The sequence below is a fragment of the Vitis riparia genome, chromosome 16 (genome assembly GCF_004353265.1).
Source record: "Vitis riparia cultivar Riparia Gloire de Montpellier isolate 1030 chromosome 16, EGFV_Vit.rip_1.0, whole genome shotgun sequence".
Taxonomy (NCBI): Eukaryota; Viridiplantae; Streptophyta; class Magnoliopsida; order Vitales; family Vitaceae; genus Vitis; species Vitis riparia.
In genome coordinates this window covers 17,783,830-17,800,579 of record NC_048446.1, presented here as the reverse complement: position 1 = coordinate 17,800,579, position 16,750 = coordinate 17,783,830, and the positions used below count along the sequence as shown (strand labels likewise).

The window sequence follows — 16,750 nt, the reverse complement described above, 5'->3', positions numbered from 1 at the left end:
CAATTTTGTTTTTTTTATTATAAATTAGATGAATAATTGTTCTAAATGAAAACCACATTTATTTGATGTTATTTATAATTTAAAAAGTTTTTAAAATGACAAGGAGTTATCTAGCCGAGTTTCAATAAGGATTTAATGTTAAAGATGTAAAAGTTGCAAAAAGTTCATTTTATACCTCTTTGAATTATTTTTATAAAAATTGAGATTGATTGTTTAAAAAATAAAAACCAATGTTTGGACATGCATTTTATCATTAAAAAGGATTTTTAAATCTTAAGCTTTCACATTGAAACAATTTGAATAGTGAAAGGTCATTTGTGCATCATTCTCTCTCTCTCTCTCTCTCTCTCTCTCTCTCTCTCTCTCTCTTTTCTTTTATTTTTTATTTTTTTGGATCAATGGCTAACCAATTGGACCAAGCGGTAACCAATTTAGCAAAATTTTTAAGTGGTAGAAGCTTGTTTCAATAAGTTGAGGTGTAACCTCGACTAGTTGATGTACTAGTTCAGCTCTAGTTGCTTGCCCAATTGAGCTCTTGTGACCTAACGATCACTTTCTATACATTTTATCACCCAACAATTAGTAATCGATTTGATCGATTGATCAACCAGTTGATCATAAACTATGTCTAACGATTAGTTTAAGTTTTCAACTTTTATTTAAAAAGTTCAAAACCTCTTGTATTGATTGGGGAAGAGTTCTAAATCATTCCTCAATATTAGTTGAGCCTTAAGAGAGTGTTTTTTATAATGCACTTGCATTTCATTAGAGTACCATCCAACCCTAGTTTTCTAATGTTTCATTGAGCCAAATTGTAAATTATGAGTTATATTCTTATTAAACATTTTCATTTATACTTTGTGAGGCGGGCTTAAGTGTTAGATATCACTTGAAGGAAAAATTTAAGTGTGAGGTATTACATATGTATGAAGAAATGTAAGACATTAAAAAAGATAAATACATCTCAACATGCTTTTAACTTATTTTATTAAAAAAAATTGATTTATATATATATTTGGGGTCACTTGTGATCACTTAGAGTTATACATTATTTAAAAGAGTTTTGTTAGAATTCTACTTCTATCAATCTAAGGCGATCATTCTAGAGGTTGGGAGAGGGGGAGAAATAAGGTGAGAGCCACTTTTTACGAATTTGAACTTAGAAAATACAAATAATAATTGTATGCAATTACATAGCAAATATATATAAAAGAATAAGTTGCATATAAAATAAAGATAATAGGGACGAGAAATTACAAACACTAATTTTTAAAGTGGTTTGACACAATCTGACCTATGCCCACTCTTCTCAAGCTCTTAACTAAGTGAGAGTTCTATTAACAAGGTTTTCAACCAAAATCTTCAAGTTTTACAGTTATATTAGAATAGATACTTATAATTTTCTTCAAGAGATGCCTCACTTTGAATTCCCCAAATAATTTACTAAAGTATAATTGGATTTTATTTTTACAATTATATTTGTTGTACCAATGGAAGCTTTAATGTGAACATATTAATTCATTAAAAATAAAATAAAACAATCCACATAAGATTTTAACATAGTTGGTCTAATCATGTTTATATTGACGGATGAGAGATAATTGTTTCACCATACCATAAAAATTATTATAGATGATAGAACTCACGAGCCCCTCATTCCATTAGGTATTCATATTCTTAGTTATATTTTTATCTACCATGTATAGTTTTTATAAGTTCATCTTCATTTTATAACATTTCCCCTTATGACCTAAAATATTTATGGAGATATTCTTAAAATTTTAATATTACAATCACATATAAAAATATGAAATATTCTTCATAATATTTTTAATCAAAAGGAATTTATATTAATTAGAAATTTAAGATACTTTCCAACAATATTTGAAAAAAAAAATCTTTAAACTAAGAATATTTTAGCTTTAAAACACTTGTTTCCTGCATAAGAAGAAAAACCCGAATCTCTCTATTTGTCTAAAATACAATGAAATCATGGGAAAATATTAGATTCTCAAACATCCCTCAAAGTTGAAATTGTGGCTAATTTTGGAATGTTATTTTTGACACTTAAGAAACTCTTTTTAATGGGGTTTTAATTAAAAGTATCATGACATATTTGTTTACTTTGAACATAAACAAAATTTCTTTCCAACAGTGAGAGAATGAATAATTCAATATATATATATATATATATATATATTATATGTTTGGGAAGTATTTCCAAAAATAGTTTATTTTTGAAAATTATTCTTTAATATTTTATAAAACAAAAATTTGTTTGAAAATTTGAAATGTTATTTATTTATTTATTTATTTTTAAATGTATTTTAAAAATAAATTTTATTCATAGTGCTCTATTTTATGATGTTTTATAGAATAAGTTTGATTGAAAACTTGAAATGTTTTCATATTTATATAATTAATTTTTAAAACAATATTTAGAAAATAAGGAAAAACAATCAAAAGTTATTCTCAACAAATGGTTTTTGTTTTCAAGAACAAAAATTATTTTCTCTTTTTTAATTGTTAAACATATATATTTTGTGTTTTTATTTTCTAAAAACAAAAAACTTATTTCCAAAATAATTAACAAAAAAACCCTAAATATTAAGAATAATAGCATTTTTTTATTGTCTTTGAGCACAATTGACATACCAACCTTAAATACCTAGAATGATAGCATATCTTTTGAAACAGTAAAGGTTGGTTACCATTTTGCTTTTGTTTTCTGACAAATATATTTGAAAAAAAAAAATGTACCAAACACTCCTTTCATGTAAGCTAGTTTGCTAAAGGCAAAAGGAGATTCTACTGTGCAACCATGCAACCCTATAAATTATGTTCTTATTTCATCGATCATCATCTTACATTTATATTTTTAGTGACCACCATAAAAAAATTATAATTATTAAATTAAAATAATTAAAACTATATTGACTTTTTAACTAGATTCAAGTGTTGTGTCATAGAATAAAGTCAACTAAGAGATATTTTTAGAACATAATATTCATTTCAAAAACAAAATAATAAGCAATTTTCCATTTTTTTTATTTTTTTTTTCATAGAAGGAATTACCAACTTCCCAATGTTTTCTTCATTGTATTTTTAAACATGGAACAAGTAGTCATTAGTTAACATCAAAGAAAAAAGACACGAACAACCAAACAAATCATCATCTATTTCTCTCTTCTCCTTCCTTTTTGTAATAGATACTAGTCTTTAATTTCCTGTTTCACTAAATTTCTCCTACCATCAAAATGCCCTCCTCTTCCCCACAATCACCTGCAGACTCCCATCCGACCCACCAGCCACAAGGGTGCACCCATCCTCGCCCACTTGCCTCCAACACACGCTGCTCACAAATTTCGGGTCACACCCATCTCTACTCCCTCCCCCGAATTCATGCACCCATATGGGCTCACCCCACCTCTTGTCATACACGAATACATGGTTATTTTCCGACCCGCATCCCAGTAACCCGCCTGTCCTCCACACTGACAACCCAACAAAGTTCCGAGTATTCATATGCCCCATGTACACCCGAATCATTCGGGCATCATGCATACTCCAAAGCCTCAAGCACCCATCCGTCCCTGACGTTACCATCATATGCTCATCCAGGAACCGCACGTAGGTCACCGGTTTTTGGTGTCCGTCGAATATTAGTACCGGGTCGACCATCTTCCTCACGTCATAGCCGTAGGCTCTTCGGTCCGCACACCCGACGGCGACCAATGGACCGCCGAAGGGGTTGAACTCCACACAACACACGGCGCCTCCGCCCGCACTGGGTCGTACTTTCGCTACATTCGTTGTTCCTTCGCAACGTGGATCCCACATTTGTATGGTGCCATCGTCAGACCCCGACGCACCCACAAACGGATTCCAATGTGAGTAGTCCACGCTCCATATTCGACGTCCACCGTGCTCGTCTCGCTCGAAAATGGGGATTTTCCGGTCGAGGTCGTACTCGGTGACCACCCCATCGTAGTCGCCGGAGCCGAGTACTCGGCCGGAGGAGCCCGGTTTCCACCTTAGGCTACTGAGCTTAGCCGGGGTCCATATATAGTAGTCACATGCATTATTGTGTTGTAACAATTTAACGTTGTGCTCACCATGGCTATGATTTTCGCCGGGCAACAAGGATTTTACACTATAAACTCTAATTTTCCGAGCGATTCCTCCAGTGGCCACGAGGTTATCGGAGGGGTCGAACTCTATGACGCCGATGGTGTCGGTGCTGGCTCCGGCGGAGCTCGAGGTAACAACAGTGGAGAGATTGAATTCCCAGTCGCACCTAGCTCTTTCTTCTTCTATGTGTTGTTCTGCCTTTTCTTCTTGTATGTTTGGGTTTTCTACTTCTGGGCTTTGAGGATTGAATTGCGTTGAGAAGTTTTTCATTTCCCATTCATAAGTGATGACAGTGGTGGAATCTCTTGTCTTTCCGACCAATGAAAGACTCCCATTCAACCTTATCTTGCCCGGATAATGGAGAACAATTCAACTTTATTCCTTTTTCAGTTTTTCAAAATTTATATCCATTCCTCTTTCATTCAACAACCCTCAAAATTACACCTAATTACAATAATGCCATTTTCCCAATCCCCTAAAATTCATGCATGGAGTAGGGATTGTGGGTGCAATTTCATGCTGCCAAGATGGGCATTTTGGGTATTTTGTAACAAACCCTATAAATAGAAAGGGTTATAAACTATAATCTAAAATTGATATATTTTAGAGATGGGAAATAAATGAAAAAAAAAATGATATATCAAGTGGATGAAAGGCAAAGGAAATGGTGGATGGTTTTGTGCCTCAATTCCAGAACTGGATGCTGTGGACAGAGGCTCCTTTAAGACTCTGCGTTACGTGGTCCAAGGCAAGCCTTTTGTCTAGTCACTTATTCATCTAGATATAATATATGATAAAAGGCCCCTATGCCCCCACACCAACTGCTACTCCATTAAAGAGTAAAGGCTCAAGTGAAGTAAATGCAAATTTGTGGATTTTTATCAGCCAGCCATGGGCCCATGGCCAAAGGACAAAGGGTGGTTTCCTTTCTCTCTCACCTTAGCTTTTCGGTTTGCAGATTTCAGATTTTTTTTTTTGCTTTTGGGTAGGGTGTGGGTCTGTGGATTCTCATGAGTGACACATGGCAGTAGAAGGGGTTTTGATTATTGATTCAGACATAAATGCAGAAAAATCTTGGTTTCCATGCTAACACGGTATCCTCAGTTTCTACGCAAAATTTGCATCAAGGATTTTTGTGTCGATTAATTAATTTTGTTCAGTTTCTGATCCCTTGGGAGATGTTGTCGTCCATCCTGGTTGCTGTACATGTCACAGGATTAATTCAGAACACGCCTTGGGCCATGTGGCCCAAGTTGCCGCCACATATGCCCGCTTTTCGAAAATTTAAAAATACAGTAATTTTAAAAAATATTTATTAAAGAATAACATGGGTGAAATTATTTTCGCATTTATGATATTTTTTATAATAATAATTAAAAGTTTTTTTTTAAAAAAAAAACTACAATTTTAAAAATATGCAACATTTAATAAATATTTTTTAAAACTTTAATTTTTTATTTTTTATTTTCAAAATCCCCACATATAATAAAATATTTTTTGTTTTACTCTCTATTTGATTCTTGAAAATACTAAAAAAAGAGAGAAAAAAAATTAAGAAAAGTGATTTTTTTACATTTAATTGTACTATAAAAAATATCATAAAAAAACAAATATAACTAAAATGAGATAGAAATTTATGTTTTTTTTTTTATGAAAAATTAAAATAAATAAAATGAGTTTGAAATAATATATAAAAAATAATTTATTAATTTTAAATTTATTTATTCATTTTTTACTTTTTCTTTCCTGTTTTTTTTATTTTTATTTTTTATTTTTTATTTTCATTTCATTACATTTTTCCCCAAAAAATTTTAAAATCAAACATAGCATTAAAGTCAATTTGGCTGAGTTTACAATAATTTTTTTTCATCAATATAGCATGTAAACTTCTTCAGTCATTACAGGCTTCACACTTGAAAAGCTGAAATCTTGATTCTAACCATGTTTATAGAGGCCAAGCTGGCAACCTAGAAATTAAGTTTTAAGTCCTCTATAGATTGAAAAGTTAAAATTAAAAGATTATGTTTGGTTTCTAGAAAATTTATGAAAAAATATGATTCAAAAGAAAATGGAAAGAAAAAAAAAATTAATGAAAAAAAATGTAAATTCAAAGTTAATAAATTATTTTTATATATTACTTTAAAGAATCAAACTCATTTAATTTATTTTAACTTTAATATATAAAGATTAAATAATTTAAAAATAAATAAATTTTTTAAAATTAATTATATTTATTTTTTTATAGGACTACCAAATATATAAAAATTGTTTTTTTTTTTAATATTTTTTTCTTTTGATGATACTCTTTCTGAACCAAAAGCCGAACATTACTTAGTTGCATTTATAAAGTGATGAACATTTGAATTGCAAATGAGGGAAAACTGCCATAAAAGTAATAATGCTCTTTTTTGAATTCTCCTCTATAAAGTTTCATATTAAAATATGTCACTAGCACGTAATGATTAAAATATCACGATATTTCGACGATATATTGTTGAAATATCGAATTTCAGTGGAGCTCAACACGATATATAAAGAAAAAATGAGTACCTCGTTATTTCAGTAAATTATCAATATTTTCATCGATTTTTCGCTATATGTTGGGACGATGAACGCAGTCAAACCCCAATCAAAAGGTTCTTCATGCATTGCGCTAATTGGTGGGGTAAGTTTGCTCCTTATTATATAAATTGCAGCAAATATATATAAATATAAATTCATCATATAAACATAATATTAAAAAAATGTTTTAAAGAATAAATTAATTATAGTTATTTTATAATTAAATGAAAAAATTTCATCTATTTGAATACCAAAAATATAAAAATTATGATGATAATTTTCTTCATAATGTTTTTAATATCATTAATATATTAATTAAATATTACAAATTATATATATATATATATATATATATATATATATATATATATATATCATTATTTATTTTATATCATTTAATACAATTGAATTAAATGAATTATAATTTTAATATTAAATATATTTTTAAATTAGATTTATTATAATCAAATATCACAATATTGTTATCAAATAATATTTGATATAATTTAATAATAAATGTATAGTTATGAAATTCATATTTTTTTCTCAACGCATATAATATTATTATCAAATATGATAATATATATATATATATATATATATATATATATATATCAATTTTTGAACAAAACAACTTTAAAATATCTATTATACTTCTAATTGTTATAAAGTATGAGAATTTATTGGATTATGGGAACTTATGGATGATAATCCATATTGATGTATATTTCTTTGTGACTCCCTATAAAAGGGAGGATACCTCTAATGAAAATCGATTCTATTCTTTTCCTACATTTTAATTTCTCTTCCTTGTTTCTTTTCCTTTCACTTTATAATTTTATAATACGTTATCAGCACGAATAGTCTCTACAAAAGAAATATAAAGATTTTTCTCTATTTAGAGAAGTAAGAAAGACGTTATTCTCTTTAGAGAAATAAGAAAGACGTTCTTCTCTTTAGAGAAATAGAAACACATTCTTCCCTTCAGAGAAATAGAAAGATTTTTCTCTTTTCTTTCTCACAAAAAGGTATGTGATAAACTTATATCATGATTTTCTATTTTATTACCCTTTGACTCTCTATTTTTACTTATTTTTATTTGAGTGCATAAATATGTACAATCCCTTTAACCAGAAGTTATGAAAAAATATGTACAATCCCTATAACCAGAAGTTATGGGATAAATTATAAATTATGGGATAAATTCATAACCAAAAGTTATGAAAAAATATGTGCAATCCCTATAACCAAAATTTATAAGGAAAATTACAAAATTACAAATACATGACCAGAAGTTATGTATATGATCCCTAATTATTTATTTTTAATTATACGGTATAACTGGAAGTTATACCAAACAATATTATAGCCAGAAGTTATAAAATAAATAAATAAATGTTCATAGTCTAAAGTTATGTACAAATCTACATAATGAAAGTTCATAACCCAAAGTTATGCACAAATCTACCCAATGAATAGTTCATAGCCTGGAGCTATACACAAATTTATATAAAAAACAGTTCATAGCCTAAAGTTATGTACAAATTTGAATATTTTTTTGTTTTGACAAAATAATCATGGTTTGAAGCTATGAAAGATATTAACTTTGAATTTCTTTAATTTATTTTAATTATATTGTGTAACTATAAGTTATACATAAATAGTTCATAACATGAAGCTATGTACAAATTTGAATATTCTCTTATTTTGACAAAATAATCAGAATTCAAAGTTATGAAAAATATTGGCTTTTAATTTTTATTTCGTACTCACTTATTTTTCACAACAGGAATTATGGAAAACAATTTTTATTAACAATAGTTTCATAGCCAGAAGCTATGCATACAATTTCTAATTCTCTTGTATAACTAGAAGTTATTCAAAACAAAATTGTCAATGAATCTTGGAGCTATGATCAAAGAAGGAAATCAAGCATCCCTGCAGGATCATGCAAAAACACTGATTTTCCTTCGTCATCATTTCCATGAAGGTTTAAAAAAAATGAGCTTTTGATGAGAAATCATCAGTCTTGTCCAACTAGATCTGAATCATTCCCTGAAGTGAATGCAATATTTTCCCATCCTCGTGGATGATGACGAGGACGTGGTCGTGGTCGTGGAAGAAATCCCCGATATCATGGTTCTTATAGTAATAATTCACTAAATTCTCATAAAAGGAAAACCTCATTGCACCACCAGAAGTGGAATAATACTGAGGTAAAACAAGAAAATGGGAAGTGTTTACAAGACAAACCTCCTAAGAACCATGAGAATAAGTGTTATAGATGTGGTATGAAGGGGTATTGGTCGTGTACCTATCGTACGCCTAAACATGTGGTTGACCTTTACCAAACATCAATAAAAGGAAATGAAGTTGAAATGAACTTCATTGATAGTGATGGCCAAGTAGATCTAACCCATTTAGAGGTTTCAGATTTCTTTGAGAATCCTAATGGGAAAATTGACCATCTAATTGGTGATAAAAATGTTTGTTATGATTAAACATTATGTTTTTATTTAGTTCTTTGCAAATAGGTTAATTTTGTTATCATATTTGAACACATTGTTTATTGTTCATCTTTTATAGTTTATTTCACATTTTATTATTTATCATTTAAATTCTTTTCTTTATTTAAACTTAAAGATACATGGATCTCTCTCATACCTTGATCCATCATTACAATTAGTTTGATTATCGAAATACTTCCTAGTTATTTCGTGTATAAATTGCTTCACACTTACAAAATCAAATATGTGAGATATTTAAGAAATGTATAACTTTAAATAATATTTTTCCATTTGTTTTATTGTGTTATATATGCTCTCATTACTTTTACACAACTTATTAAGTTAAGTTATCATCGATGACTAATATTTTTCATTGATTTTAACTTTTTCTCTATGATAATATTTCTTCAACTCTATAAAGGCAAGGTCTTGATGACAATGTTTTATGACTTGTTATTTTGATGAAACTCTTGTCTCATTAATTGCACAACATTGATGACAAACAATGTTAATACTATATCAAGTGATAGAAACCTGATTAATGGCTCTACAAGAGCTTATACTATGTCACTAGTAGTATTTGATTCCATGTGAATGACACTTTATATGATGATGGATCCAGAAGAATCTTTTAAGATCAACTTAGTCCCCCAGGGTAAAAGGTCATATGGATATACATTACAAAACCAGAAATTTTTAATTAGTGACTATTCTACCTATACACTTAAAAGGTAGAATGACATGTTGTGTAGATTATCATTTTAATGAGACAATTTTCTCGCCGTTAGGGGGAAAAGAGCCAGTTCCAAAAGAACGGCGTGAAATTATTTGGAATGCATTGACTTTGACTCATTTTGATCCTCATACAAATCAATGTGAACTAGAAGTTCAAAGGAGCACTCATTTTCAAACTCTTGCAAATCAATTACAAGATGCATTCATTGATACAAAGAAAGTGACAAAGTCATATATCCCGGCTGCAAATATTCCAGCACGAATTGATGTTCCTGTAGGATAGTTAACAAATTAATCTAAGATACGCCTGAAGCGTGGTAGACCTGTCGGCTCAAAGGATGTAACTCCCTGGAAGAGGAGTGTCCAAGAAAAAGTTGGCACTCTAAAAGAGGCCATAAAAAATAACTGATTAGTTTAAAATTGATAAATCTATAGCCCCAGAAGAGGCACAAATAATGTAGAAAGCCCCTGAAGAGGCAAATATTGAACAAGAAGCCCCTGAAGAGGCACAAGTACCTGAAAATTGTGAGATCTCAATAAGTTATGTATACACGGGAGAAAAATGAGATCAAAATAATATTATTATTAACAATATTTTCACTTTCCAAGTGGCCTCCGATATCATAAGAAATGATGAAGATCTTGAACCACGAAATGTGGAAGAATGACGACATAGAAATGATTGGCCAAAATGGAAAGAAGCTATATAGGCAAAGTTAAACTCATTAACAAAATGAGAAGTTTTTGGACCTGTAGTCCAAACACCTAAAGATGTAAAACCTGTTGGGTAAAAATGGGTATTTGTATGAAAAATGCAATGAGAATAATGAGATCATAAGATATAAAGGGCGATTAGTAGCATAAGGTTTCTCGCAGAAACTTGATATTGACTACGAGGAAACATTCTCTCCTGTCATGGACGCAATCACATTTCGTTTCTTAATTAATTTGGTAGTCCCAAAATGACTAGATATGCGTCTCATGAATGTTATTACAACATATTTATATGAATCTACGTATAATGATATATACATGAAAATCCATGAAGGATTTAAATTGCCTTAAGCAAATTGTACAAAGTCTCGTAGCATGTACTCAATCAAGTTACAACTATCCTTGTATGGATTAAAGCAACCTGGATGCATGTGGTACAATCGCCTTAGCGAATACTTGCTAAAAGAAGGGTATATAAATAATCCTATATGCCTATGCATCTTAATTAAGAAATCAGAAATCGGATTTGCAATTATTGTAGTGTATGTTGATGACTTAAATCCATTTGGAACTCCTGAAAAGCTCACAAGAACAACAAATTACTTGAAAAATAAAATTTGAGATGAAAAATCTTATAAAAAAAAGATTTTTTCTCGACCTACAGATCAAACATTTTTCAAATGGAGTTTTAGTACATCAATCAACACACATTAAGAAAGTTTTGAAGCGTTTTTATATGGATAAAACGCATCCTTTAAGTTCTCAAATGGTTGTCAAATCACTTGATATGAAAAGGGACCCATTTCGTCCTTGCGAAAAAAGATGAAGAATTACTTGGTCCTGAAGTACTATATCTTAGTGCTATTGGTACACTTATATATCTTGCCAATTGTATACGTCCAAACATTGTTTTTTTTGTCAATTTATTAGCAAGATATAGTTCCGCTCCAACTCAAAGACATTGGAATGGTATCAAACATATATTGTATTATATTTGCGGAACTACTAGTATGGGTCTATTTTACTCAAGGTAATCAAAGCAACAATTGCTTGGATATGCAGATGCAGAATATCTTTCAGATTCATATAAAGGTAAGTCACAAACATGGTATGTGTTTAATTACAATGGTACTGTTATCTCATGGAGATCTATAAAAGAAACAATAGTGGTCACATCATCAAATCATTCAGAAATTCTTGCAATTCATGAAGCAAGTCGTGAATGTGTATGGGTAAGGTTAATGATCCAACATATACAAGAAACATGTGGACTACCTTCCATCAGAGGCAATGCAATCGTGTTACATGAAGATAATGCTGCTTGTATTGCACAAATTAAAGAAGGATTCATAAAAGGTGATAGAACTAATCATATCTCCCTAAAGTCTTCTATACTCATGAGCCCAAAAGAAAGGTGAGATCGATGTTCAACAGATTCGGTCATGCAATAATTTAGCATATCTATTCACAAAGGCGTTACCTTTGACCACATTGAAAAAGTTAAGGTATGATTTTGGAATACGAAGATTGAGAGTTCTACCATTTGAAATGTTGAAGAAATCATAATCATGTTTACATGAGGGGGAGAATGATAATATGGATATACTGCACTCTTTTTTCCTTCGTCCAGGTTTTGTCCCATTGGGTTTTATTGACAATGTTTTTAACGAGGCAATTATAGTAATCCAAAAGAATATTGTACTATTTTTCCTTCACTAAGGTTTTTTTCCCATGGGGTTTTTTCTAATAAGGTTTTAATGAGGCATATTCTTATGATCATCTAAGGGGGAGTGTTATAAAATATGAGAATTTATCGGATTATGGGAACTTGTGGATGATCATCCATATTGATGTATATCTCTTTGTGACTCCCTATAAAAGAGAGATACCTCTAATGAAAATTGATTCTATTCTCTTCCTACATTTTAATTTATCTTCCTTGTTTTCTTCTCATTTCACTTTATAATTTTACAACACTAATTTTATTTTTAAGAGTTTTTTCTTTTATTTTTATAATTTTCGATTAATTTTAGGTTTACCGATATTTTGTGTTAAAATATCCGTAGATATATGTTCGATATATCCAATATATTAATGGAAGTACGGATATATTCGTAATTACTGATATTTTCATCTTTATCCACATTATGGTATTTAATTTCTCAATATTTGTATGCCTTTCTAGACTTTCTTTCTTGTCCCCCCTATGTTTTTCCTTGGCAAAAATCACAAATTCCCTGCATATGAAGTCACCAAGAGCAAAAAAAACTGGAGATCAACAGTTCCTTAAAACGAAACCCTTTATTTTTGCTCATGTTGATGACATTTTTTGTAGATCGGGTTGGAAAGCATCAAATTAAGCATATTTATTATTCTTTTCTTTATATACTTCATAATATATTCTTGTTCGGGACCCTAATAATTGCCTTCTAAGGTAGCTTGGAAACATCAATTTAGTCGTCTCTCCTTTTCAGTTCAAACTTGAATACGACTTCACCTTCTTCAAATGTTCCTCGGATAAAACAAAATCATATGATTTTCAGCCCATGCCTTGCCTTTCTATCCTTGGAAACCCAGTTTATGCTGCTTTTATTCAATCTCTAGTCTCCAATTTTCTTGACCTATCCTCATGTCGCAGGCTTTACAACGTTTCGGAGCCATAGTGAAAATCATTTTTCTCTCAAGTGGTCACTATCAATATGTGGAAGCTGCCAAGCTGAAGGAAAAATATATATATGCAGACTAAAGAAAGGTAATAGCAAACAACCAGGAACCGAATTTATTGCCCGGCCACGAGGCCCAAATGGGGGTATTTTGTGTGTGGGCTCCACTTTGCCGCCCATGAGGCCCAAGTGGGGCATATTTCCTTGTTGATTGGACGGCATGGTCATTGGAACCAATTTATTGACCCAATATATGAGCACAAGCACCACCGAGAGGGGCGGTACATGGGTAGAATTTTAGGGGGGAAAAGAAATTTAAAAAATATGATGTTTTTTAGTTGCTTTTATTTTTATTTATTTATTTTTAAATAATTATATAAATACAAAGAAGAAGAATTAAAAATAAAGCATCGTATGTAAAAGTTATTTTTAAATATAAAAAAACATGTTAAAAATATTTTAGATTCTCACACAATTTTTTTTTTTTTTTTTTTTTACAAAATATCAAACAATAATTTTTAAAAATTGTTTTCAAAAACTATTTTTCAAAATTATTTTTGAAAATAATTATCAAATAGGGCTTAAGTTTTCTTTATTTCTGAAATGTGGTTTTAAATATACAAATACTCCATTTTGGAATGAAACATGAGCTGATAAATTCTGCTGATTAAGTTTATAGCTTATGGGAGGGAAAGTAAAATATTGGATGAAATTTATGTTTCATTGGGATGTTCAAAATATGTAGGCTAAAAAAAAGTATTAATTTTCTATTTGATTAATATTGATAAAATAATCTCTAAATCTAAAAAAATAACCTTCATATTTTAAATAGAAACTAGAGATATGATTTTTTCAAACAAAGATATGTCTTTCCATTTTCTTAAACACATCCCATATCAAACCACTATTGGGAAAAAATTACAAGAAGTATTTATATCCGATAGAAGTTATATTGAATTATTATTTACATGAGAAATATTTTTTTAAGGTAATTATCATTTTGTTCCTTTGCCCAAATATTTCTATTTGTTATGAGATCATAATTCAAATAATACTTGGTGAAAATAATTTTATAAGATTAATGAACTAGCATACTAAAAGACTTTGGAATGGAATTGGAGAACTAGACTTCTTGAAAAAATTCTTTTGCCAAGCACACTTGAGTTTTTACCCTTTATTGCTTTTATGTTGACCTATCAAATCAACTCTTATGATGTTTAACAAATCATCTAATTCTTAATAACTTTTCTAACTTCTTAAGATGCTTTAACTAATATTAGTTAGGATACTTGAATCTTCAATTATCTTTTTGCATCTTCAATTATCTTCTTACTGTCTATCATTCCCCCGCAAGCTCATGGGTCTTGGAACGATGCCGAGCTTTATTCTAAAACTGAAGAACTAAGAGTTTGGTAAATGTTTGGTGAAAATATTGATAACTTGATTAGAAGACAGGATGTAGTGAATGATGAGATCTTTCTCCAAGACGTTATCTCGAATGAAGTGAAGGTTAAGCTCAATATGTTTTGAATGAGCATGAGAAACCGAGTTGGTAACTAAATGAGCTACACTCTTATTATCACACCAAATTAGGAGAGAAGCAGATTGAGAAATAGAAAGTTCTTTCAGAATGGATTAGACCAGATGATCTTAGCTGTAATAGAGGCTAAGCCATGGTATTCAAATTCGACACTACTTGGAGAGACAACTTGATGTTTGATAGATGACCAAGAGATTAAATTTGGACCAAAGAAGATACAATACCTACTGGTACTCTTGTGATCATCTAGGTAGGAGTCTCAATCAACATTGGTATATCCTTGAATATCCAACGAAGGAGATTATTGTATTTGTAAGCCATGAAATGGGGAGTATTCTTTTCATTGCAAGCCAATGAATTGGTGGGGTTGGACATGAACTGGCAAGCCTTGTTAACAAGAAAGGAGATATTGGGTCGTGTGGTGGTTAGGTATTAGAGAACACCAATAGTGCTGCAACACAAGGTTTTATCCATGAGTATTTCGTCATCATGTTGAGATAAGGTATAGCCTTTAGGTGTGTAGGTAGGCTTGGAGTCTAGCATTTTGGTGCGAGTCATGACGTGTTGGATGTATTTGTGTCAATTGAGATGTGATGTAGTGTCAACATGAAGAACCTCCATACCAAGAAAGTAATTCAGATGTCCAAGATCACAAAGTGCAAAATAGGAATTGAGATAGGAGATAAATGAGAAAACTTGAGAGGAATTGTTGTCGATTACTAATATATTATCAACATAAATATGGATAATCAAAACATCATTAGGAAGATCCAACCCAACCCTTTTCTCGTCATTGAGAATGCTACCTTAAACTTTCAAAATATTTAGGATTATATGATTGACTCCTATCTTCAAATCGAAGGACGGAATGTCCCACGAATGGTTGAAAAATGAATTTATTGAATTCCTATGATTAATGGAAGATTCAAATTAAATTTTGATGGTTCAAGGATGGAGAATAAAAGTACTTCAGGATGGGTTATTAGAGACTCTAATGGAACTATAAAAATAGTTGCAAGTAGGCATATAAGTAATACTTCAATAATTATTGTAGAATGTATGACTTTAAGAGATGACATATTAGTTGCCAAAAACAATGAGTTTTTAAACCTAGAGATTGAAGATAACTAAAAAATAGTTACAGATTATTATAATAAAAAGAGTAATATTCCTAATTCTATTATATTATTAATGGAGGATATTTGAATATTATCTTAAGACCTAAATATTTACTATTATCATCATATTTATAGGGAAGCAAATAAAACAACAAATTGTTTAACTAAGAAGGTATTTGTAATTTAGAATCAATCATTGGTAGTTAAATTTTTCTAAAGATGTTACAAAGTTTAGTTTTGAAGATTATTGTGACTCATATTTCAATCAAATTTGTAGGTATTTTGCTTTGTAGTCTCCTTTTATAATAAATACAAAATAAAAGAAGTGATGAATAGATATGGAACTGTTAGCCCTAGATGATTGGAAACCCTAATCGAGAAGGGTGTTGCTAAGTTTAGTAAACCATGCATGTGGGGTCTATTTAAGGCCATATAATGTTTGTTTAGTTTGCAGACATGAGAAGGAAATTGTTTATTACCAAACCTAAGAGGTTGGCTTATAAACACTTATTCTTTAGGATCACTTTTGAGAAATGCATTCTAAACAACGAGTTGACGAATCGACCATTGAAAAGAAAGAGCAATGGCAAGCACTATGCGAATTGTTGAAGCTTTTACAATCGGGTTGAATGTTTCAAAATAATAGAGACCTAGAGTTTGGTTGAATCCTTTTGCGACCAAATGAGCTTTGTATCGATCAATAGCCCCATCAGGTTTGTATTTAAGTTTGTAAACCCATTTATAGTCGATGATATTATTATTAGGAGTAGGGACAAGGTG

General features: G+C 30.4%; 1 protein-coding gene across 1 annotated transcript; it reads right to left on the bottom strand.

Annotated features, from left to right (window-relative positions):
• Nucleotides 1-3,043: 3,043 nt before the first annotated feature.
• Nucleotides 3,044-4,475, bottom strand: LOC117933142 (WD repeat-containing protein RUP2-like). Its single transcript, XM_034854539.1, has one exon. The coding sequence runs from the start codon at nucleotides 4,399-4,401 to the stop codon at nucleotides 3,253-3,255; it is 1,149 nt and encodes a 382-aa protein (XP_034710430.1). The 5' UTR covers nucleotides 4,402-4,475; the 3' UTR covers nucleotides 3,044-3,252.
• Nucleotides 4,476-16,750: the final 12,275 nt, after the last annotated feature.

Excerpts from the sequence above, each read along its gene's own strand:
- LOC117933142 (XM_034854539.1), bottom strand. The coding sequence starts at position 4,401 with ATGAAAAACTTCTCAACGCAATTCAATCCTCAAAGCCCAGAAGTAGAA.